At 37.8% G+C, this 25,655-nt stretch overlaps 1 protein-coding gene across 5 annotated transcripts in view; it reads left to right on the top strand.

Annotated features, from left to right (window-relative positions):
• The window catches only part of ZNF438 (zinc finger protein 438), a 43,133-nt gene extending 22,885 nt beyond the window's left edge, over positions 1 to 20,248 (top strand). For 2 of the 5 annotated variants that reach the window (XM_072330266.1, XM_072330267.1), the window contains exons 3-5: positions 1,652 to 1,708; positions 13,942 to 15,793; positions 17,261 to 20,248. In XM_072330266.1, coding sequence (XP_072186367.1) covers positions 1,681 to 1,708; positions 13,942 to 15,793; positions 17,261 to 17,873 — 2,493 coding nt within the window. In that variant the 5' untranslated portion in view covers positions 1,652 to 1,680 and the 3' untranslated portion in view covers positions 17,874 to 20,248. Of the gene's footprint in view, positions 1 to 1,651; positions 1,709 to 9,388; positions 10,441 to 13,941; positions 15,794 to 17,260 lie in introns of those variants that run through there. The other 3 variants (XM_072330270.1, XM_072330269.1, XM_072330268.1) reach the window with 2 other exon arrangements.
• The last annotated feature ends 5,407 nt before the right edge of the window (positions 20,249 to 25,655 follow it).

Raw genomic sequence — 25,655 nt, 5'->3', positions numbered from 1 at the left:
AGGAGAGGTGGCTGTGTAATGTTTGCTTCACAAACACATGCTGGTGTTTCTCATTGTAACACCCGTGGAAGATTCTATTTATCAATCAGTTATAGAGGATCCATGCAGTCAGATATTTGAAAGGAAACAGATGTTTAAGCCTACATTGTCTGTGTGTCTTCAGAATACATTGTCCCATTGGAAATCGTGTAATATTTTCTTTCTTTGAGTTTATCAGGTATTTTGAATTACAAGAAACCTAATTTAGTTGTAGACAGAACTGAAATATGAATGCATATAAACGATTCACTGAAACATTTGGTTTAAAACTCAGGTATGGTTTGCATAAAGTACAAGCATGCTAGGATATATAGTGAAATAATTTTGGAAGACTGTTGCCATTTTTGTGTTCTTAATAGATCTAGTCTTTTTCAACAGGTGAAAAATATGTTTACTTTTTCAGGGACCTTTTTAGTTTTGCTTTTAGTGTGGTGTTTTTTGAATGAACCAGAAGGTTAAAATCTGAAAATGTATTGTCATTGTTACTGTGTAATGGTAGTGAGCTGTTTAGTTTTGAGAGTGAAGTGTTGGGAAAAAGAGTTATAATGGGCATGTGAATGCAGTCTCAGTTCATGTATTGACTGAAGTGTGCTTTGAAAATAAAATTGAAGGCTGAATAGATACAGAACCGCTGAATACACTGGTTCTAAGTTTTCTTTTGTTCACTTAGATAAATTAAAAGATTAGTGTGGAAAAGATGGTCATTGTTTGTGACCTCTGTACTTCAGCAAAAGCTGCTAATACCCAGAAATTACTACAATTTGTATAAAGTTTCAGTGTTGACTCTGCAAGGTGAACATATAGCAAAGTAGGGCTTGAAATGACATGTGAAAACATTTGCATTTTACACAATACTAACAGTAACTAAAAATTTGTCAAGGGATCTTCATGGATAAAAGAACAGTCACAGAAAACATGTATGCTGAGTTAACATCATCAAATTACTTTTCAGAGTTATGCAATTGATTCGTGTTTTTCTTCACTGTTTTCTTTCATTACGCTGTGTAAGATTTGCATGTAGTACAACACTGGTATGATGTCAGACATGTCAGTGGATGAGTCAGTGATTAAGTGAACTAAATTATCATTGCAAAGATTGGCCTTTGAGGCCAAGTTCAAAACATCTTTGCTAGGACATATCAGGAGACTTTTGGTTTTGTATTGATACCAGATTGTACACTGTATCTCAGAATCAGAGTTACTGACTTGGTTTGTGAGGACTAAATTGAGTTGTCAGAAAAATTATGATAGCATAAAAAAATAGTTGTTACATTTCTTAAAGTTTTGCTTAGTAGTAAGTTGTTTGCTTCTTTGTACATTGCTTTAAAAATAGTTTTGAGAACTCAGCATGAGCACAAGGTTTTCTTTAATTTGAACATTAAAAAGTATATAGAAAAGCATATTAAATTAAATTTTAAGAAATGAATGTAAAGAAAGATAAGAAACCTCTTTTCAAGTAATTGCTCCCTCTAAATTCAGACTTAAACTAAAAAATATTTCCCTGGGAATATTATTCTGAGTCTGTTCATACAACTATACACTACTAGTAACTTCCTTTAGTTTTTTAAAGAAGGTATCAGAACTACTAAGCATCTGTATTTCTTCTTTCCAGGAACGTTGTCATATCTATTAGTGGGCATAATGCAGAATCCTTTAACTTTTTCTGCAGGTACAGTATAATTTCTATACATTTTTTTCTTTGAGAAAATAGATATTTGTGATTCAAAATGTGGACTAAATAGTATCCTCATTAACAAAAGCTTAAATAGTAGGCATAACTCATGCCCTAATTTTTCATTACTATTTATTTATAATTAATATTTATTATTATTTTTAAATAATAACACCCAGCACATTAAATGACTGTAGAAGCTAAGATTGTTTTCTTTTTAGGACACGGCTAATTAATGCTATTAAAACTTGAACGTTGTTTGAATTAGCTGAGTTAAATATTCAGGGTTTATTACAGTTTTTATCCTTATATATTTGGAATTCATTGTTATGTTTGATTCCTGTGTAACTGGGGCTCTGATCTATGTGCAAGTTACTCTATAAGTCTAATGCAAACAAGAAAATGCTCATTTTCTAAACGCAGATTTATTTTTAGATTTGCCTTTTCTCCAGCCTTTCCATCCTTATTAATATTTCTTATGTTCAACTACGTTTCTGCTGTTTTGTCTCTTCAAAAGTCATCTTTTGATGTAGTTTTTCAGTGGACTGTCTTGAATTTTTGTCTTCATTTTTAGTGAGGATATTTGCACCACAGCTGTATATTCGCAAGTCTCTAAATGTTCACCCATAACTTATTTCCTTTCCTTGTTGTTCTGTGTTGTGATACTCGTATTTAAGTATAATTTTTAACATATGCTATTTTTAGTGGTAGTTCTTAAATGTAAGCGAATGTTTGATGAATATGACATAAAGCCTAATGGACCCTGCTGAATCATTTTATGCTGTCAGTTCATTTTCCATTGTTAGTACTTATGTTAATTAAGAAAAGCATTCTATATTACTTGTCTGGAAGTACTGAGCTTTTGCTGTCATATAAGTTTGTAGTTTACCTGTTCTGCCAAGTCTGTGATAATTTTGAAGAAGCTATTCCAAGAGGACATCGTGTGAATTGGTCTTTGTTGATGTAGTTCTGTCTAATGGAGTGGTTCTTTCAAGGCAGGTAGTACATACCATTGTATAAAGATATCCACCATGCAGTGTGCTCTACATCCATGTACTGGAGAGTGAAATACCTGAAATTCCCGTAATTTAAAGAACGTGAATTAAGGGTATTTGACCATCATGTAGTTGAACTGTTATCTTTAACAAAGTTATTTCTGGGTAACTGAAGGTAGAGTGTAGACTGTGAAGCAATTTGCAAACTCAAAAAAAAAGTTGCTGTTTTTTTTTGTTGTTGTTTTGTTTTGGTTTGTTTTTTTTTTTATAAAGAAAAAGTCCATTGCAGTTTGTATCCCATTACCAACTTTTATGCAGAGTGAATTATAAGGAAAGTGTTCTAACTTTTGGAAATGTTGCTCATGATGGAGCTGAAATCCTGATGCTCTACAAATGTACTGGGCTCAGTATATTTTTGGCGTTCTCTGTTGCTCTTTTTTGTCCTTATACCGTGCGCAACCTTTGATTCTTGAAATGCCCTTTGAAAATATCAAAGTTATTAACAATTTATTATGATTTATGTGCGACTGTAGCATCAGTACATCTCTTACAAATAAAAGGTTTGAAAATGAATGGGATTAGAAGTAGAACATATCCATCAGCAATGCTTGGTATGGTATTTTTGTCAGCCTTTCTGTACTGTCAACAGGCTTGTTATTTTTCAGCTGAGTGTGGAAGTAATGGTTATTGCAGGCTCTTTGAGTGACAGTGTAAACTGCTCACTGCTACCATTTGTCAGGTAGTAGAAGGAGTTCTGTAATTTGAAGCATGATCCTTCTGCACTTATTTTCTTCACATTAAAATATTATATAAGAAAGGTGATTTTTTTACATATACAGTGGTGTGCATTTAAAACAGGTGCATTTCTCTGAGTAATGAGAAATAGTTAACTTCTGAGATTTCATAATTCCAATGAAAATTATTAAATCGTAATAGAAATATTTTATTCTGTCATTCACATCCATGTAAATATTTGCGCTTGAACAAATGCTGTTTGTTTTGTTTTATAGTGCTCTATAATGACACAAAATAACTTTGAACCTTACGGAGTTAAAATCCCCTTGGATGAGTGGCGCTTTCAGATTTATGAAGTGTTTTTGTTAAATGTTTCTAACGCGTAATAACTGTATATTGTACAACTGTTATGTAAAATATTAGACTATCATGCTTTTCTAGGAACTTGTTTAATACTTTCTCGTCTTTTTGAAATATTCATTAGAAAAGTGTGCTCATAGGCTGGTATACTTTTGCTCCTTAGTATGTCTGTTTTAATAAACATCAACATATAACTTTAAAAAAAATAATTGTATAGTTTAATACAATAGTTTAATGCCAGTGTTAGTGTAGTCATTTGGTGCTAGGAGATCTCAGACTTCAATTAACCATGTAAATGTGTTCCGTAGTGTCAGCTCTCACTTTGCTGGAACCCCTGCTGCCTTTATATCATTAACATAAATGCAGGTGCAAATAGCATTTATGCACTTTGATAGAAAGCAGTTGGAGACATTTCACTGTGGGACACGACACTTTCAGATTGTGTACATCTGTTCAAATAATGTATCCGAGCCAGTGACATGAATGCAAGGATAAAAACATCTGCCCCTGAGACCATTTGCCATACGGCAGATGCTTACATCTTTATTTATGCAGATGGTTTGTGTGATGAGCTGAGAAATGATGAAAGCAGGAAAGTTTGACAAAGATTTCAGGGCATTGCTTGGGATGGGAAAATATGTTGGCAACAGAACTTAATTTTCAGATGTCTATAAAAACACTGTTATAGTTACTGATGTTTTTAGTAACGTAGACATATTTGAGATATTAACAACATTTAAAAATTCTCTAAACTGTTTTTTAAATCAATTTTGTGTAAAAATTGTACTGCAGTTAAAGAATATAATAGCTTAATGGGAAGGCTTAACAGGTAATAACTTGTTTAATTGCTTTTAACAGGAAGGCTCAACAGCTTTGCTTCAAGATTTTCATGTTTTCGAGTTAATTCAAAACACTGAGTTGAGTGAAAGGTTTGCACTGAGTATTTTGCAATACTAATGTAACCTTGGGAAGTGCATAAAGACTGTATATTAAGTTTTTGTGTCATAAAAGGTTTTTCAGCAGATGCTATACGTACTGTTACGAGAAAAAATAGGTTTGTAGGCTAGCCTTTCCATATTTTGAAAATTACTGAAAATTACTGTAAATTATTTGGCTCGAGTTGCTTATCTAAGGCAAGTTGGCACTGAATAAATAAAAAGCAAAACAACAAAGGCTTAGACCTCAGTGCTTAGGCCGGAGGAGCCCAACCCTGGCGTGGATGGATGGGGCTTTGTGCTACACCCGACTCCCTCTGCTGGACTTGCATGACCAGGACCTGCATTGTCTACAGGAGCAGTTGCCTCTCAACACAGCGAGCACTCCAGCTAAACATAAATTTAACATTAAATTTAATGGTATTTTTGCACATAGTAAAGGAAGGATGTCATCTCTGGACTACATTCTTTCTAATTGTGTTCCTGTTTTAATTCCATTTCATGTTGGTATTCCCTTACAAACATTGGCTAATACATTATCATTTATCAGCAGCATATTTAATCAATTCCTTTACAGTACATCCAGTGCAGTCTTTTGAAAATCAGTGCTGCCTTAGTTAACACAGTAGCTGCCATGGGCACGTGTAGTAATGTCATAAAGCACTGAAGATAATGGGAATTATGCTTGGGATGGGGGACAGCACTCAGATACTGTAATTTAAATTTTCTGCTACATCCTGCTACCTAAAGGGCCTAGATGTATTCAGGCATAGCAGCAAGTGATAACTTTCTGTTCTGAAAACAAATATTTTAGCCAGGCTCTTATTGTAGATGTTCACTTTCATCTGCTCTATGGGGTCTGTGTTTCCTTTCAGAAATACCCAGTGTATCTGGAATATTGTGCAGATCCCATGATCTTCATTTTTGTTTTAATTCTTACTGGAACTGATTGCAGGTAGCAGCGTTTTGCATGTCTCAGACAAAGCCATGTAATTGTCTGCTGAAGTAAATTTTCTTGTGATAAAAGGAGATGGGGGAGTAGTATTAAAAGCATTCCAGAGCAAAAGCCATAGAGATTCCTCATTCATAGAACCATAGAATGAATCATAGTATCATAGAATGGACTGAGTTGGAAAGGACCGTGATGATATCTAATTTCAACCCCCCTGCCACGGGCAGGGTCACCAGCCACTAGACCAGGCTGTCCAGAGCCGATAATTGGATTAGATCATAATGAAAAGAAATGAACTATTTACAAAATCCATTCAAAAATGCTCTCCAAAAATCCATCTAAGTTAAACAGTGTGTTTTATATTCCAGTCTCTTCTTTGGAGAACTATAAAAGCTATTCATATGAGAAGACTCTGAACAAGTCGGGCTGTGTCTAACCATCTTCTGATCCTTTGCTCATCTTCAGTGAGGGAACACTTTTTGAGTGCAAAAATCACCAGACAGATACTTCTAATGTCTAAAGTGATACAAATTTGCTCTACGGAGAATCTGTAAGACAAAGCAGTGAATTAATCATTTATTTTCTCTTACAGAGGTCTCTGTTCAGATAGAAGTGCTCTGACTAACATAAAATGGGTACCCTATGAAACTATTAACAGTCTGACTTTTTTGGTGCTCTGTTTGCACATCAGCATTTGGGGTGGGAGTGGTGGGGGGAAATGTTTGGGGTGTTATGGTCTTAATTTCCTTACTTTAGTAATTGTAGAAGTTTTCTGTCCCAGAGAGGGATGGAAGAAAACATAAATTCCCAGTGAGATAAAGATTGATTCTTTTCTCAGCTTATTTGAAAGGTGAGTAAGAATCTAGTTGGAAAGTATTTCATGACTTATTCATAAAATAGTTCTACTTGACCTTTTGTGCTGCTCAGTTTCTGAAGAATTCTGCCTTCGTTTTTGTAGCAGACTCTGTCATTATTGTCTCCTGCACTTAAGAAAAAAAGAGTCTATTAATTACCACTTACATTAGGTGTATCAGGATTTTGTCCAGGTTGATGTGATCTTGATTGTGCTATTAAAAAGGATTTTATGCTGACATCAACTTCGCAGTGAATGAATTAGTGCTTAGCCTGTATGTTTTTGACACTTACTTAAAGAAATTTAAACTGGCAGGTTTTCCAGAAAATAAATTTGAAAAATCCACTTGGTCTTTTCTTTTGAAACTGATGTTTGTTGCCACCTCCAAGAGTTCCTACTTCTTATTCACAATGCCATCGAAGGTTTATGAATTTATAACCAGTACTTACATCACCTCCCTTTATCTTTTATGAACAATTAGTTCCTCCAGGTGGTTGCAGCACTGAAGCCTTGCTTTGTAAATCTCTGGGGATGGGATTCTCAGTTGAGTGAAATGACTGGGCAAAAAGAACAAAGATAAAATACTGGAACTGCAGTGCTATCAGAATCATTTCTTTTTTAATCAACTGAGCTGTGTCAGGGCAGCATGGTTTCTAGGAAGTACACGCTTTACTTTTGACATGGTTGATGGTTGAATCTGGTATAGAGATGTATAGAAGCTGGAATGTGCTCTTTTATCATGTATGTGTGTAACAGCATCTCTCAGGCAGAAGTGTTCTGTTCTTAAACAGAGAAGAACTGGTGTTGTCGCATTTGTAAAGATAAAAAGTGGTTTCAGAGGCCAGGCAACCCTTAGATTTAGTTGCATAAACATTATTCCTAAATTCTCTCACTGTGTTAGACAGAAAAATGTGTGTGATTTCTTGAGCTGTGAATAATAATATTAATTATTGTAGATGCTTTATGTGTAGCTCTTCTTGTGACAGATTTTGTTTCTTGATATGAAAACATTTTAGTCTGTTTAAAGCCTGTTATATTAACCTTAATATGAAGTGAGTAGTTGGTAATTCGAAAGATAGTGCCTTCAAAAGAAAAAAAAGAAAAGCTTTTTTAAAGTTCTCAAACACAGCTGTAAGAAGCTAAGAAGAGTCTTTTGGAAACTATTTAAGGAATACAGGAAGTGTCCTGCTGTTCAGTGCATTTCTTGAAATGTGCTTTAATCTTGATCCCATAAAATAGTAAACTTGCAGAGTTTAAAGCAGAGAAGGTCTCTAAATGGTAAAATGCTTTGTGAACAACTGTCAAATTATATTGATGTTAAAATCATTATTAATTAAATATAGCTTTAAAGAGATCAAATTTAAAGAGATAGTAATTTAACAGACTGTTTTGATATTGTTCCTCCAATGGTATTACAGAGTATTTGTGCAAATGTTCTGTGGTTTTCCAATCTTGCAATAGAGTACTTTGTTATAATGTTTGATTTCCCAATTTATTTTAAATTGCACAAAAAGATTCCTATGTAAACGTAATTATCAAGCATTGAAAGGTGAGGATTGCAAGATAGGAGATTATTCTTGTCATTTTTCTGCTTGCCCTCTGTATATCCTAGTTTCTCTTTAATGTTGTGTGAGCCCAGCAATTAAGAGCTAAGGAGAGTGAGCCTGTTTCCTTGTTTCTAATATTGATGTTTGGAACTGAAGCCGTACTTTTGGAAAAGCCCACCTCAGCCTGAAGCACAAGCACGTTCAGTAGAACATACATTGGGAAAAGTTAGGTTCTCAAAGTATCTCTTCAATGTATGCCAAGAGCTTACAACTTTGTCCAAATTGGGGAAGCTTTTCAGGAACACCAAGAAATTCTTGTGTCAAATGTCAAGGTCTTCCTCTACTAATTTACTAGATTTTTATTAAAAAAAGTAAAAAATAAAAATGCACACACCTGGGGATGGCTGACATATCCTGTTCATTTTTTAAAATTATCTGAGGCAAGTAGCTAGCATGGAACGTTCCACTCAAACCATTTATATTTGGCAAAGAGAAATGACTGTACACTGTTTCTTATAGTATGTGGTGTTGGACACTCCTGACGTGTGCACTTTATTACCAACTTCACATCTTACAGGTGTGTAGTAAAACTAGTTTTGAACAGAAAGGGCCAAATTCTGTTTACTAGAATGGCTTCCATTCTGTTAGTTTGTGTAAGATAATAGAAAGTGTAAGTCAGCATAGAACTTGACCTTCTGTATATAAAAACAACTCTGTAAAGTTATGGAAACTTCATTTTTCTGAGCTTTTGGTTTTAGTACCATTGTCTTTCTACCATAATGCTCAAGTTAAAGCTTTACTCCTTTATTGAACTGTTGCCTTGTATTTGGCATATAATATACTGGATTTTAAAACATTTGTGAAGATAGGAAAATGGCAGAGACCAAGAAGCAGTAGCTTTCATAATGCATTAACTGAAAGATAATGTTTTGTGTAATTTTTGGTGCTGGCATCTATTCGTAACTGACTGGGGCACTTTTGCAGGTGGTGTTTTTTTGCATACTAATCCTGCAGAGAAATAAAGTGTTCAACACAGTATGCTGGGTCAGCAAAAACAAGAAACTTGTGCTGGAAAGACAGTATCCACAGGTATTTAGTGTGTATGGAGATTTGGCAAAATTGGTGATATTTCGTGTAGCTTTGACTGAAGTAAGCCTAGTGTTGTGTGTTAGAAAGTTGTTATGCATTTTCGTTCCCAAAGAACTCAATAGTCATTGTCTTGAAGTTTGCAGAGGACTGCAAAATAAATGCACGTTAAAATATCATCCTTTTTTTATCTATATTTTGCCTTTTCTTTCAGAACTGAATGGTCTTTCATCTGTGTTATATTCTGCCATTTGTCCAGTCATACACAAGTTAAGTATATGCCTGCACAAGCAAGGAAGGCTTACAGAGTTATTTAAAAAAGAAAAAAGGCAGTAATACTCAGTGACTTCAGGAATTCTGAGTTTTCTGTTGTTGTTGTTTTAATTTATTTTTTTTAATATTTGAAGCAGATTAGGTGGGAAATATAATTTCTTCTGGTGCTTTCAGTGACACCTGAGTTCACCAGTATTGCATGCTATATATGTATGGCAAGAACAAATAGAAAGACATTTTGTATGTCTGTAGAAGGCAAAAAAGATTGGAATAAACTAAATATGAATGACTTATGAAGGAAAGGGAGCCATGAATGAGTGGCAGCCCAGTGGAAGATATTCCTTCCTCCAGAGGACTCTTTTCAACCTGTCTCTATTCGAAGTTTGATGCATCGTTGATTTTTATGGTGTATCACTGGCCAGTCCTATACAATTTTAAGGTAATTTAGAAGTAGGGAAAGCTTATGACATCCTGCAAGTATCGGAGTGATTTGATACTCACATGTATGAGTGTGGTAACCATTAATCTTTCAGCAGAGACTTTTAAAGCAAATGGATTGAATTGCATTTGACTTAACCTTGTACTTAATTATTTAAAAGTGTCTACCTATCACTCCAACTGCATGCCCATTTGAAAGACTGAATGCACATCGGTTAAAAATGAGCTGCACATCATTCAGATATTGCGGCCAATGTGTTCATTTGTTTCTTTCATTTCTAAGGAAATCGTTTTGGAGAAAGTATAAAAGCTGCTGCCTTGCAATGACAGACCTGTAGACTATGACTTGTAATAGGAATGTGTTCTAAACCAAGGACCATCCTTAAGAATGCCATCACAGGGCCTCTCATAACTGCCAGTTCCCCTTCTCAGATGCCAGACTTCTTTTGCTCAGCTCACAACTGGCTAGTCCTTGCCAAAAAAGTCCTTCGAACAGATAGAGGTACTTTGGAAGATGGAGTGGAACAGAAGTGGAATGACCCTGAAAGATGCATAGTAAGTATCCAGGTAGCCTTCTGAAACAGTGACAACCAGAGTGCATTCAAGTCATTTGACTTCTTCAGTGTCAGGGTGGCAAAGACATGAATAACTGCACCAATGTGTATGTCCAAAGGTCTTTGTTGACACTTGTAGCAAAGTATAAATGAAAAAATTAGTTTTGATCATTGATAATACTTGGATGCTCTAGATGGGCTCAGTAGAACCTCCAGATTGTGGATCAACTGGGTCCTTTTTGCTGATCCAAGACACTAAATTGTCTTCCCATTAGTGTTCCCAATTCACAGTCTTAACTGAGCCTGATAGATCAGCAGAGAGCTACTCTGCATCTAGCCCATCTCTATATTTAGGCACTGGCTAAGCTGCTTAACTGCAGCAGCTGAGTGGAATGAAAAGAAAATACAGAGCTGAGTATCCATTGCATTCCAGAGGCATGGCAATGAATATTTCTGCACTAAAAGGTCTAATGTAAACTTGGCAAAACAAAACAAAAACAACTTGTACTCAAGGCTGCTACCAAACATGGTTTGCCTGGAAAAAGTGTTCATGAGAAAATTACACTAAATGGAAAAGGTACATTTGTATAAAGATCCCTTCTGAAACGGTTGTATCAATACTTCAGCATTAAATTAGCTGGAGAAGAAGAATGTTGATCTAAGTGGGCCTTGTTTCAAACAGCATTTTGTGGTTAACTTTTATGAGAATCTTGGCCTCTTGAATGGTACTTTCTTTGAAATACTGTGAAAATAATGTAGACAGGCCTTCTTTAAGTAAAAATGATTTTACATCTTGAATTGCAATAGGCAAGTCAATGTTTTTTGAGAAGCATGTACTTATTTTTATACCCAGCGTAATGTGTTATTTCTGCAAGCATTTGCTTCTAACTATGAATTAAACACTCTTGATGCTTCAGCTGCCATCTCTGCATCCTTGTAGTGGCATCTGTTTCCCAAGTGCGTGGCATTTTCTTCCATTAGTTGAGAGGAGGTAACCTCCTACCTTGCAGCGTGGTGCAGCGCAGGTAACTGTCCTCTGGAAATCTGATGTTCCTGAAAAGTTTATGCAGATCAGTGAGGGAAATTATGAAAAAAAAAAAAAAAAGAAGAAAGGAGAGACACAAGGCAGACATGAAGAACAAATGGAAACTGCTTCATCTTGCTTACTGTGGCAAGCTGAGTAGCTGCTGGTTTGGAAAGAGTATTTAATATCCGTAAATGGCGGGCATAATCTGGGGAGTAAGATCACATTCCTTCTCCTAAAAGAAAAATACACCTGTTCTATAATCTGATGCATTCAGATTGTGCAGTTTGGCCTGTAACTGGTGTTGAAGTTCAGGGTCTAGTTTGGTTAATATTTATAATACTTCTCAGAAGCTCTTAAAAATATTGCCTTAAAATCAGCAACACGAAGGTACCATGGAGGGCACAAATGAACAAAAATTCTCAGTGCTATTAGCAGTCCAGGAGTTGAAAAGATCGGGATTTATCTATGTATGGTTATTGGAGATGGGCAAAACAGAGGTGCGTAGGGAAAAACAGGGCATGCTTCTAGGTTTTGGAGCAGAAGATGATAATTTTAGAATTTCTGCTTTTTCCATGTTGCACAAACTTCCTAGGCCTGACTTTATTGCTGTGTGTAGGAATCTCGTGGTATTTAAGGTGCAGGATTTGCATGTATGCTGTAGTCCAGTCTGCTCAGAACATCTAGGAGTTGTGAGTATCTCTACAAGCATCAAGCCAAAGAAAGATAATACAGTTGGTGCCCAGTAGATTCACTGAATTGGTGAGGTGGATGTACAAAGAGATGTATGATAGACTTGGATTTTGATGCTTTAGATGGCAATAAAGGATCAAAGGACTATGTTCTGTATAGTTGCTCTATAAACATGCTGTAGGTCGAAGGCTTTGAGGAAGCATCAGCCCTACTGTGTATGATCTGTACGGTTTCTGTGTGATTGAGCACTGAATCTAGTGTGTCCTGAAGGCAGTGGATTTATTGCACATGTGCCTACCATGTGTGTGCACGTGCATCTGTCCAGGAGTCTGGGTCATGAAATGCGATAGCTCTGTAACTTCCAGTGCATGTTGCAAAGTGTGTAAAGTCTGGAAAGAACATCCAGTATTAAAATAAACTCGCTGGAGTTTCCAGTGTTGGTAGTCACTCACAGTTACCTCTTTAAGTCTGTAACAGTCTGTAACAATGTGTAAACACATTCATAATACAAGGTCTAAAAAGGAATAGATACTCCTCTGCGGAATTACCTCATTGCCACTGCAATATTTTAGTGTTCCACCATTTATTTTTGTATATTTTATTTGTATGTTATTCTTTTAAATTTATTCTTTCTTATGTCCATTGTTGCCTTTTCAAAATAGTTTTTATGTTACCTTATGATTGAATTTCCAGTGATTGAGATTGCTGGGTTATTGTTTCCTTTCTTGTTTGACAAAACCTGTTCCAGTTTCTGTGAACTAGAAGCATCATTAATTGAATTTACTTGAGAGTGGGTAATGAGGTTGTTATATGAAATGGTAGCAGTGCAATTTAGCTTTATATCAACCCTTTTTTTATGGAGCATGTGAAAGATCAATATATATATATCTGCAGCTGAATGTGGCTTATATTTTATACATTGTATGTTTTTCTTTTTTTATTTTTTTATTTTCATTTTCCTTAATTATCCTTCTTTTCTCCCTTAAAAACATTTATGACATTTACCGACACAAGTAGAAACAGCAAAGAACTGGAGTATAACATAGGCAAATTGCATATTTAAGAAAATAATTGAATAACTTACTTCAGCAATACAGTTGATGACACTTCAACAATACAGTGGATGAACAATGTGTGTGATTGGGTTTTTAGCAGTGGTTCTTCTTAAGTCCTCTTTGATTTCTTATTTTTTTTTACACGTTTGCATGTTTTTATTGCAGTTGGTTTTTTGACAGCTTCATTAGGTAAGCTTTAGCCTGTATCCAGTAAAACCCACAAAATCCAAATGCTACGAGAATTTTGAAAGATAGCATGGTATCAAATAAAAAGGTATAATCAATCATGTGCTCGGTAAGCTTCTACACTGTGAAAAGTTTAAGTACAATCCATGTCCTGTCAGTTCTTCCAAATGAATACTGAGACCACACTAGTGCAGCTTTTCCAGATCAGAAGAGGCTTATGCACATACATGTCCTGAAGTGTCATGTTGCTTATAATCTCTAATGAAACATTATGAAATGACCTTTTTCTTGTTTTTTTTTTTTGTTTTTGTTTTTGTTTTGTAAATGTATATGTGCATTGTTTCAGAGGGTATTTTTGTTTTGTCTGAGACTTTTGCAGTTCTAAACTACACTTAGTGCTCATTTAAATAACTAATATTTTTAATAAGATTGCGTGTAATAGTATCCTTTGCAAGCAGTTTTATTTCTGCTACAGTAATTTTTAAAAAAGAAATGCTTTTTTTTTTTTTTTTTTACTACTGTCTGTGTTATTCTATTATTACAGATAAACACAAATCTCCTACGGACGTAATACAAAGTTTTCAGAAGAAAAGTCAGTTTAGAACCATTGCTCCAAAAATGGTGCCAAAAGTTTTAACATCTGGAATGGTTTCTTGTCTTCAGTCATCTTTGCCTGAACAACATACACCGATTTCAGCAGCTGGTTCTAAACCACTGGTGGTACCAGCTCAAAACTATGCTGTCATGCAGGTAGCTGGTCATGAGGGCACGTTTTCTCTTTTGGCCTTGCCATACGTCACCCCTGCTGTGATACAGCCAAGCCAGCAAACAAACATGACCCATTCTGAAAACCTGAAGTTGCCTATCCCTCGGTACCAATCTGTAAGAAACAAATTGCTTTGTGACAATAAAACAAGCCAAGCCTCTGTTTTGAATACACAGAACAAGGTACCTACCAAAGGACAGATCTCATTGCAGACTTCCCCCATGACTGCCTTAGCTGAAGACTGTCCAAAAACTCATTCTAGCTCGGACTCATCTGAGCCAGTGACACTAACAGACCATAATTCACCTGAAATGATGGTTGCTACATTACAAAGTAAAAACACTTGTGTGGAATCTGGATCTCCTTCAGTGAACAAAACAAAAACTGCTATCAGTAATGTTTCTGGGCCATCTAAAGTTAAAGAGACTTCAAGCAAGCCAGAAAATTCAAGTAATCCTGTGAAATTTAGCCTGGACTCTGTGAAGACAGCATCTGCAACTGCAGAAGAGTCATTCATTATGTCAGAGAATCTAAAGGAAAAACCCACAAATTCTGCAAATTCTGTTTCCGTCCTGTCACCAGCAGTTTTTGGTAGTGCAGTACAGATGACTCCACCAGCACCAACAGGAAAACTTCCTATTTTGCCTTACTCAAGAATGAAAAATTCAGTATTTTGTAAATCCCAAAGTACTAATGCAAAGGATATATCTGATATTTCACTAAGACCTGAACGTGAAAAGATGCCAGCTTTGGCGAAAGCCTTTCATGCTCCTGCTAAAGCATCTGATAAACTATTAGCTGTATCTTTGACTCAAGCGCCCAAACAGACCATTCGGGAAAAAACCTTCTCTCCATCCAGTAAAGTGGATGTTGACAGCCTTAAAAAGTTGAATGGTACGCCCTCTAAAAGGAGAGGCAGAGTCCAAGATGATTTATTGGCTTTTCAGGCCAAGCGAAAGAAATGCATCGTTAATAAATTTCGAGAAGTAAGAGAGAGGGTGAAAGCTGATCTTCAGCCACCTGAAGACAAAAAAACAGAGGCAGTAAAAAAATACCGTAATATTAGACCCAAACCAGTGATGGTTGGACAGGCAATTGCACCACTGACTTCTACAGTGCTGGTAGAGGCAAAGTCTCCTGACCATTTAGACAAAGGTGATTTTTTAAACAGTTCACATGCCAGTAAATATTCAAGTTACAACCATAATGAGACCACATCAGCTACATCAGTTGATTCAGGTAAAAATGCATACTCAGCTGTACCCAAGCCATGGCACAGATGCCACGTATGTAACCATAACTTCCAGTTCAAACACCATCTTCAGGACCATATGAATGCACACACAAACAAACGGCCCTACACTTGTCGAATCTGCCGGAAGGCCTACATTCATTCTGGAAGCCTGAGCACGCATATGAAACTTCATCACAACGAAGGCAAACCCAAGAAGTTTGTGTGTTGTGAATTCTGTGCTAAGATTTTTGGCCATGCAAAAGTATACTTTGGTCACCTAAGGGAAGTGCACAGGGTTGTTATTAGCACAGAGCCCTCGGGTAGTGAGCAACAGATGCAAGACGCTTTGAGGAACAGGGACACGAATATAAAAGAGGCAGAAGAAGCAACGGAAAGGTGAGTGTTTTCAGTGCTTAAATGCTAAGGAAAATGGAATTTCATATTATCCATGGAAATTCACAAACATCACCATTATGAAAATTGTTGATTTTTCTTGGCGTATATTTTCTCTGAGGTAAGACTGGTAATGATTTAAATATCTTTTTCTGTGGTATCAATGCATTAAGTTACCTCGTATGTTTTAGTTGATTTTTGGAATATAAATTATTACTGACACTGAAACGTCCAAAGTAATTTCGCATGTACTCTAGGAATACCCTACTGCCAGTGGAGCAATTTTGTTCAGTTGAGAGCATCTGACTAACATTTTTTCTTAATCTTTTGAATCTCTGTATCTTATCCACTTTGTATTTTTTCCCAGAAAATAAGTGAACCAACTTCGGTATTAGCTTGTAGTGTGAGCTAGTCTGTCTTGTGTGCTGATTACCTCTGCTTTTGGTTTTCCAAGTGAGAAAAGTTAGTATGTACCATGTTAAGATGGATAGAACATTATTTTATTTCTACTTTATGAGTTTGAGGAGAATTTTCTCAGCACATTAAAATGGTTAGCGTTCTTGTTAACTTCACTGTGCATTTACTTTTAAGTGTGCTTTATTAAGCCCAGCGCTTTAACCTGATGCCTCAGCACTGCAGTGTCTGTGTATTGCTTTGTGTGGTTCCACTTCCTGGGGTATCACTTGGAGAATTTTTAAGGTTCTGAGACTTAAGAAGTACCAGTGCTTTTTGGTCGGCCATTAGTAGTCGTCATACAATACATCATTTAGTAAATCCGTTTTGTTAAGTAATCTGTCAAAAATGTATTGATAAATGCATATTAATATAACGACAATGTGGTCCTTTTCCTAGACATTGCAAGAAGGATTCTGTTGAGTTTCTTTTGATCCATTTAACTTCAGCCAGTGGCATGTTAACTCATACATATATCTGTTCTAAATTAGTGGAAGGCACTGTCCAGTTGTAAATTACCTTTTTAAACTATTTTAATGCTCTTACAAACTTTTAGAAAAAGAGTAAGATTTGAAGTTCCACTGCTTCCAGCTCGGAGTGCGAGGTGGGACTTGTAGTCTTGGCTTCACATCAGTCAGGTGCAAACACGACAGTTTCTGTTAGTAGTCAGCTTCTGGAAATGCTCATTTACACTTTTCTAGCATGGAGCTAGAACGGTTTGAATGGACATCATCAAATCAAGAACTTTAAAAAACGTTATTCACCTTTTATTAAAAGGTTAGTGGCATTAGAAGATTATTTTTACTTTGCTATTATGTGGCAATCAGCCTTATTGCTACTTTATTGGGTTCTTTAGCTACTCCCAATAAGCTGGATATTGTATTAACAGTGTGTGTTCTTAATTAAAAGAGTTTCATAGATGTCATCTTGGAACTTGCATGGACAGAAACTATCATCTCTTTAGTGCATGGCTGGTTCTGAAATAGTTTCTATTCCTTTTTTTTTTTTTTTTAACAGGGGAAATAGATGCGATTTTGAAGACCTATTCCATAATACAGGAGAAGTTAAATTACAGATCAGATGTGGTCAGTGTCAATTCATTGCACAGTCTTTTGGTGAAATGAAGTTTCACTTGTTATGCTCTCATGGAGAAGAGATCCAGGGAAGAGTAAAGGAAGGATCTCTGCAAGGAAATAGAGGAGCTAGGGGAGAACTGATCAAACATGCGGCTCACTTCTGGAAACAGCACAATGAAAGAAGACATTTGGCAAAATGCAGTGACAATGAGGAGGAGTTTTGTACTTATCCAAAATTGAAAAGACAAATATACATTCACCATCAAAGTAATGCTGATGCGTTAACTAAAAGTGAAATGACTCATTCAGGAAGCAGTGAAGCAGCCAAGGGGATGCAAAATGCAGGTTGTGGTACACCAAGCAAAAAGATTGAATTTTGGTCTAACGCTGGATATAACTGCATTTTATGCAAGCAGGTATTTGGAAGAAAAGAGGATCTTTGTAATCATTGGCAAAGTCATCATAACTGTGAAGACTCTTCTATTTTATGGACAATTTTTAGTTTCTTCTCAAAACACGGAGTTTTTGAACTTTCTAGTGTTAGTGAATATTGAGGTTCAGTTCTACAGTTGCTGTGTTGAGATGCATTGCTTCAGAGGTTTGCTTAGTGTGGTGACTTTTTAGTTATCAGTTACAATCTTTGCTCACCTTTGTTTTGCTAAATAGAACTTGTATTAATCCATTATCTTTCCAGATGGGTAAATGCAGGCTGGTTATGAAATACTGTACTTAGTATTCATGTGTGAGGAATTTGCGGCAGCAAAAACTCAATGCTAATGGTTAAAATGAAGAAGATGCTCAAGTTCCATTACACCCTACACACAGAAATAAGTCAGTTTATATGAAGTAACCCCAGTCTTGAATGAAATGGCAAACCAGACTGAAAGTGTGATTTCAGTCCCGACTGTGCTTCTGCATTTTATGCTAAAACTGTTTCTGTACAGCTCAGTAGGTCATTCTGAAGGTACACACACAACCTGCACTCTAGAGCATAGTTATCTTTAAAAGCCTTTTACATCTTGTTTTCTGAATTTCAGTCTTTTTGGACACCGAGTTTCATAGGTGTTATGTACAGTCCTTGTAATAGCAGGGATCTTTGGACTTTAAAATGAAAAATCTACAGCTCTCCTTTTTTTTTTTTCCTCCTGTAGCCCTTTGGATTGAAAACAGGAGTTACTACCTGTGGAGATGGAACCCTCAAAGCTTGACTGCTGTATGAAAAGGGGGGAAAAAAAGAGAAAAAGGTTGTTTTAAAAATAGTAATTTGAGTTTGTTACTGCAGGGAAATATGACATTCTGCAGTAGGTCACTTGCATCACTGTGAACTTCAAGCACTTTCCATGTTCCTCCAGTACTGCTGTGAACACCTTTAGCACTCTGCCCTTGACACTCTCGGTGTCTCTCTTTTATTCCTGTGTAGTTGGCCCAGACATAGCTGCAAAGGAAAATTGTTCCTTTGTTTCTGAGTCTATGATGCAAGTAATGAGGGCTTTTTCACTTGTATTTCCACATCTACAGTACGGATGGATCCAGAGGCCCTTTCCAGCCGTTCTGCATGGTGCTGTGAAGTCACTATATCACTTCAACAGAAATGGATGCATCAGAAGGCAAACTGAAAAGTACACCAATACTGTTTCTAAACTGCTACTCCATTCATTTCTTCTTGTGGTCAAACTGTAATTGAGGGACTGCAGTGATGAAAGAATCATTCCTAAAATGCCTTGCATGGCCTCTCACTGTTTTGCAAAAAAACTGTAGTGAAGAGATCTAAAAAATGTTGGGGATTTCAAGGGGAATTCCGGAAGCTGTTGGAATATTTTGTGTATGTGTTTTGTTTTTAAACAGTAAAGGCAGCTTTACGAGCCAGTGGTTTTGAATGTTGTTTCATGTATGGTGTTTTGCCTGGTGTTGGACTGCAAGATTGAAGCTGAGGAAAAAAAAGGCCTCATAGAAGTGCAGGGTTGCTTGGTGAGGTGGAAGAGTCCCCGTGGATTTTTACAACTTCTTTCTCACTGTCTGTTCCTCTGAATACACAGCTGGTTTGTTCATTGCTTTAGGATAATACTTTGTATGCTGAACTACTATAAGAACGCAGTTCTTATGCTTGTGCGAAAAACATGTTTTAATGTATGCGATGTCCTGACTATAGCTGATAGTGCACTGAAACAAGAGCAGCGCTGACACTGAGTTCTCCCTGAGCAGGAACAGCACAAATGATGGCTAGGTAGTCCTTCCAAAATACTTCCCAAAAGTACATTTTAAAATGATGCATTGGAGGCTGTGATGTAGATGAGGGGTTTGGTGCTATTTTTTTTTTAACCAAGAAGAGTCAACCTCTCATTTCCTTCAAGCAGGGACTCGCTGTACTGCTGAGGGAGGTTTGGGACACAGGAGCCGGTTGGTTATTTTTTTATTTAACTGGGAATTCTCAAGTACAGTCCTTCACTTTCATTATGTTCTTGAACTTCTTTTCCTTTCTGTAGTCCAGGCCAAATGGGTAAACAGGACTCAGCTTTCAGCAATTTAAAGCCTGAAAACATGTTTTAAAGCACAGTTCTAAGCTGCTTCTCGGTGTTCTCATAAATGTTTAAAATTAGAAGCCTTTTTTCCTGAGCCTGAAAGCATTCTTACATTTCAGGCTATTAGGATTATGGTAGATCATGAAAGGTTGGGATTTTTGAAAATACATCTGTATTTAATGCAAAGCTATTCTTTGTTTTAGAAACGCGTTTGTTTTGAATTTGTGCTCAGTTTGATAGCATTTGGAAGTACGAAATGAGCCATACTTACAGTACCATTAGGTAGTGTGTGTTTGCTGTTCAACAGAATGGTTGTCACGAGTGCAGTCTGTTGTTTACCTTCAAGTCGGACAAGTTAACATCTGGTTTTGCACATAAATTATAGTTTTAAATTGTTAAAACGAATGGTATTGCTTTTGTCGCTGTAGATTTTTTTCCCCTCTGATTTTTCATTAAATCTCTGTTTCAGCTTCACTCTTAAACTTGAAAGCGGTTCCTCATATGGAAAATTGTTCCTTCATCATCACACCATAAATAATCAAAGCTGGATGGGTTCCTCTGCTTCTCTGGCTTGCTGAGTATTGCCCTTCTCCAGCTGCAGAGCTACAGTTTCCTATGGCTAACTTGACATAGTTGCTGGCAGTAAATTTTTACTTCATCTATTTATTAGAATTCAGATGTCTGCTGCTTTGCTCCATCAGAGTTTCTGTCATACCTCGTTAGATACTTATTTTATCTTCTGTTCACTGAGCTCCTTAGAGTCAGTGTCGTAAGAAGGATGAACAGGTATTTAGGAGAGCAGATTTCAACCCTAACTTTGTGCAGCTGATGCTGACGTTTGAGAATCGCCAGCTTATCTAGGCTCAGCCATGTAGTATATTATATTTCTACAACGCACCCACCTACATACACATCTATTTTTGAAAGAAATGTATACTTCAAATTCAGCTCATGTCAGTTATTATTATCAAACCTGTTCAATGTAGGTTTGCCATTATTATGCGTAAAGATTAACACACTATTAACTACGGTAGGTTGACTTGTCAAGTTCCTTATGGCTCTAAAAACGAAAATCTCTTCATGCTGAGTCTGACACAGAAAAAAAATCTAGTCTCATGGAGAAAATTCTGATATCTTAGAAAGAACAGCAGAGTTTGTCCTCATTTCAGTGTGTGCTTTTATGGCTGATCTGTCACTGGTTACAATTTCTTCCATTTTTTCTTAAAGTGTCCTAATTTTTCTTTGCTATTTAGACTGAGGACGACCCAAGCAGGAAAGTGAGTTTCATGAAGACGTGTTGATTTCCTCTCTCGTTGCAGGCAGACACATCTGTGGATTGAACTGTCCGGGTGACCTTGCTGTGCAGGCCCGGTGCAGGGCATCATGAAGATCTGGCTTCAGCGCGTGACTTTGTGGCTGACCTTTCTATGGTTCCAAAGTAAAAATTGTGACTTTTGGTGGAAAAAACAGCACGGCTTTCAGACAGGAGTGAATTTCTCCTTCTTCACTGGCAAACCTTTAAGAAATTCTAAAAATGGCAGTAATGTACCTCTACATTTGTGCTTGGTTTGACACTTTTATTTATGCAGCAGTACCAGCAGCATTCCAAAACTTGATAGGTCTGGGGCTGTCAAGAACAAAGGAAGCTTTCCCTGCTTCTTTTTTTCACATTTTATTGACTTTTCCATGTAAGCATTAGGAATGATGAGATGAATTATGATTTCTGCTGCCGACAAATGCATACATGTTATTCTTCAGTTATTGTGCAGAAATTTACAGTTAATCTAGGATAACAGATTAAGTCAGTAAAAAGGACATTGTTTCAGAAAGGGATGTGTAAGCAAACTGTCCACGTGTGGGTTTCCCTGCACGCTGTTGTGGGTGAAATCTGTGGATGACAGACCTGGTGGATGCCAACAGTTTCCTTTTATCCAGAGTTATTAGGAGTAGCCAAGGGAAGTCAGAATTAAAAAAAGATCCTTGCTGTCTCTGACTTGAATTTGGTTCAGTATTCCTGCTGTGCTGGGACATAATGTAGCCCAAGGCATGATATTCAGGCATTTCCTAAGGCACTACAGCATGTAGGGTAGTTCAGAACAAGTAAGGAGAAGCAATGTGCAGAGCAGAGAGTGAAAATGGAGAGTAATGCAACCCATTGAATGCAGGATGTGTGACTGGCCCTTGGTGGCCTGTGCGCATGGAAGTTTCTGCCGTCTTACAGCAGACCGTAGCTGTAAGAAACGGAAGCAGTTAAATATCATTTGAGGGTTTTAAGTGCCATTGGAAGAAGACAGAATGTCCCATCGCTAACACAGAAGTGCCTCATACAGGTGTGATAGCATAAAGTAGCAATGCTGAGACACTGACTGATCTTTTTGCCCCCTTTTCCTTTCCTCTCTCCCTTTCCCTTTCTCCTCTTTCTTTTCTCCATGAGATATTCTGGCCGAACACGGTTTTGAAATGACTCAACGAAGTCAAATGGTGCCATATATGATGTCTGTGCTGTGGCTGCAGCAGCTGCGCATGGCTTGGCAGGCTGGGGATGTGTGGGGCTGAGGCAAGGCCCAGCAGCCCCATTGCAGCAGCCCTGGCCTGCTTGGCGTCTTGGCAGAGTTCTGTCAGCGGCACCGCTGGCCCATCCCCAGCGGTAGGGCTGCCAGCGTTAATGAGGTGTCAGTGTGGGAGCTGGTATTCTAAGCACCGCTACAAGCAATTTTGTGACATTTGTAAAGAAAGAACCGAACTCGGGATAAAAAATCCCCCCAAGACCAAATAAAGTGATGGTTTCAGCTGGTGATGCTTCAGTAGTGAGAACATGTTCTGGCACGAAATCGCATCCTTTCTGTTGTTGTAGAGCCTGGCCAAGGCCTTTGTATACCTGCACAAAGGGCTGCTACTCAGAGTGCTCCACGCTTTCTGGGTCTTTGGGCTCTTTGCCTTCCATTCACAGTGAATATACTGCTTTTTTCTACAGTTGATTTAGGATGAAAATAAAGCATTTTATTTCCTGTATGCTAAGTAATTTTGTGCAGCTCTGGGTTTAATCTGACTTCTGAACATATACCCGATCAAGGAGATCAATATACCTTCCTACAGCTAGAAGCAATAAATGACACGGCGAGGGAGGAAAGCAGTAAATATCCCTTTGACCATACCTTTGAAGGAAAGGAATCGCTTTTCAGTGGAAGTTTAATTTCTTCATGTTTTTAGTTAAAAGCTTTTATTAATTTTAACTGAAGTAAATATGTTACGCCTTGCTTTTCAGATCAATCCTTTTACAGCTCGGAGTCCTTGGAGCTTGAATCCTCTCCAGCCGTATTCTGCTATCTGCCAATTCCTTGCTAAGTGCAAACCTGACACAGCTGCCAATAAATCCACCTTCATGCCATTTAAAGTCATCTGCCGTATTTCTGTGGAGCTAATCAAAGTCTATGAGAAGACATTTTTTGAAGGGGATGGAATTCTGGTCATTTCAATTAAGTAAGTTAATTAAAGTTAATAGCGGGGAACTATGAAAGAGAGGAGTGGTGCAGTTTGCGTTATTTGTATTCCCCATTGCTGGAGGAGTTTCCCGGGGCAGAACAGATTTTTGTTCTGCTGTTTGTGGTGCTCTCCCCACCCAACTGCAGGGAGCCCCGGCTCTGAGCTGACTGCATCCCTAAGAACGCAGAGCACTGCTTTATTTTTACCTGGCGAGACAGCTGGCCTGATAAATGGATGGGATGCCAGCACTGCAGGAGACAGCGATGATGTCTGCACAGGTTCATAGTCTGCAGTTTTCCAGGAGCAGAATTTCCAATCCTTTACACAACGCATGAGACACCAAACACAGACTTACAAAGAATTAGGTCTGTGGAACAATGTTTTGGACTTTGTAGAGCCCTGCTGTACACTACGTGCTCCAGTTATTTCTCCTTTATTAAGAGCACTGGCACTATGATTATTATACTACCAATACTTTATGGCTGATCTGATGCCTGAAATATGCCGTGGCCATCTGGGTTCTTCCAGGAAATTGGATTAATTACTGAATTGTTTGAATTTCATATAAAAAAACGTGCTGCTCTTGCTGGTTAGCAGTCCACGTAGAGTTTAAACAATATTTCTGAGAGTGATTTATTGGTAGAGCGGAAAAGCCTGGTGCTGAATCCATCCACCGGGATTTGCTTACATTAGGAAGCAGTGCAGGTGGCAGTCTGTTTCAGCACCGAATGGATTTTCCCCTTTTCTGTCTGATAAATGAAGTGCTTATATAAGGTGAAGGATTGGAAAAGCAAGTGATGCAGAGCCCCTGGGAAGCCATGAGGGCATGAGGCTGGGGTTGCTGGCCTTGTTGGGGACTGTGGGCCTGCCTGGGGCCTGCTGGGGCTGTCAGGGGCCGCTCAGCCATCAGCACAGGGATATGGCTTGAGGAGAGCTGCTGATAGCATCACAGAATCATAGAACGGTTTGTGTTGGAAGGGACCTTTAAGGTCATCACGTTCCAGCCCCCACTGAAGTGCTCACCTGGAGCTCCCAGTATAACATGCAGCACAGGAGGATGCTTTGACACCGAACTCTTTTTGTCTGTCACTTGATAACAAATGGTTCCCATAGCTTTATCGTTGTCAACTGCCTGTAAGCTCTGAGCTTCAGTCTCGTGTTTTCATTGTGAGCATAGTGGGTAGGATCTGGTTTTGCATTAGTTCTCAACAAATTGTTCTGAACCCTTATTGTACATGAGACCACTCCTTTTCATTACTGCTAATATACACAATATTTCTCCCAAATATTTAATTTGGTGTCATTTAACGACCAACATTTGATGGCTCTTACTGTCAAATACTGTACTTAAATTCCTCGTGGCACCACATTTATAAATTGTTTTAAAGCCTGATTATATCAGCCCCTTTAAAAAGGATCCAGGCTCACTAGCAGTGTTTCCTGCAAAGCACATCTCTAGAGAAAACTGAGATTGGACTTTTACAGCCAGGAGCAATTAGGCTCAGCCCTTCCATCCTCTCCGCAGCATTTAGATGAATCCCATTTTTCAGGCACAGCTCAAGCAGCCTGTCAGGTGTCTGGGCTGTCTGCCCCCAGGCACCACGCTCCCACTGTCAGCCATGAGAAACAGTGCCCCTCATGCAGCCGTGCCCAAGGAAAGCACGGTGATGAATCCGCAAGTTGGAGCTAAGGGGAGAAAGTGCAGTAGTGTTTACTCAGCACTGAGTAAGGTTTTGTTCTAGTAGATACATCTGCTGTAATATGGGGAGCTGTCCTGATGTTCATGGCTTCCTTCCATGAGGATTCATCCTTACTTAAAAGAAAAATTAGGTTCTGTCCTTAGTCCATCTTCTGGGTGTGCCTACAGCAAGGCAGAGGTTTAGTGAGCTGCAAGTACAGCATAGGAAAAAGGATCTCAAAAAAATGTGCAGGGAATCTCTGACAAATGCAGGCAGTTTGATGTGAACATTTCCAGGTAAAGTTCCTGATAGATCAGACTTCCTGCTCAGCAGCTCTGATGACAGCATTTGTTTTCAGTGTTCCTCTCTGACATCATATGAGAGTGGTGCTTTCACATGGAGCAAAGATGCTGCAACTTCCATCACCTTTAAGCCTATGAAGCAAGTGAGGTTTCAGTTTACAGCGTCAGAAGCCTTAAAAAACCAAGCCATTATAACAAAGCCTCTTGCCATTCACCTTTTCACCTTTCAAGTTTCCTGCCCCTCATTATATTGGCGTTAGATGTAATTCACATCAGTATCAGTTCAGCCCAGCCATCCTGCAGTCTCACTGTCTGCAGGCGAACCGTGTCGGTGTCCTAATAAACCTCTAAAT

The sequence above is a fragment of the Excalfactoria chinensis genome, chromosome 2 (genome assembly GCF_039878825.1).
Source record: "Excalfactoria chinensis isolate bCotChi1 chromosome 2, bCotChi1.hap2, whole genome shotgun sequence".
NCBI classification, from domain to species: domain Eukaryota; kingdom Metazoa; phylum Chordata; class Aves; order Galliformes; family Phasianidae; genus Excalfactoria; species Excalfactoria chinensis.
Note: the sequence above shows the minus strand (reverse complement) of the source record. Positions and strands in the feature narration are given on the sequence as shown.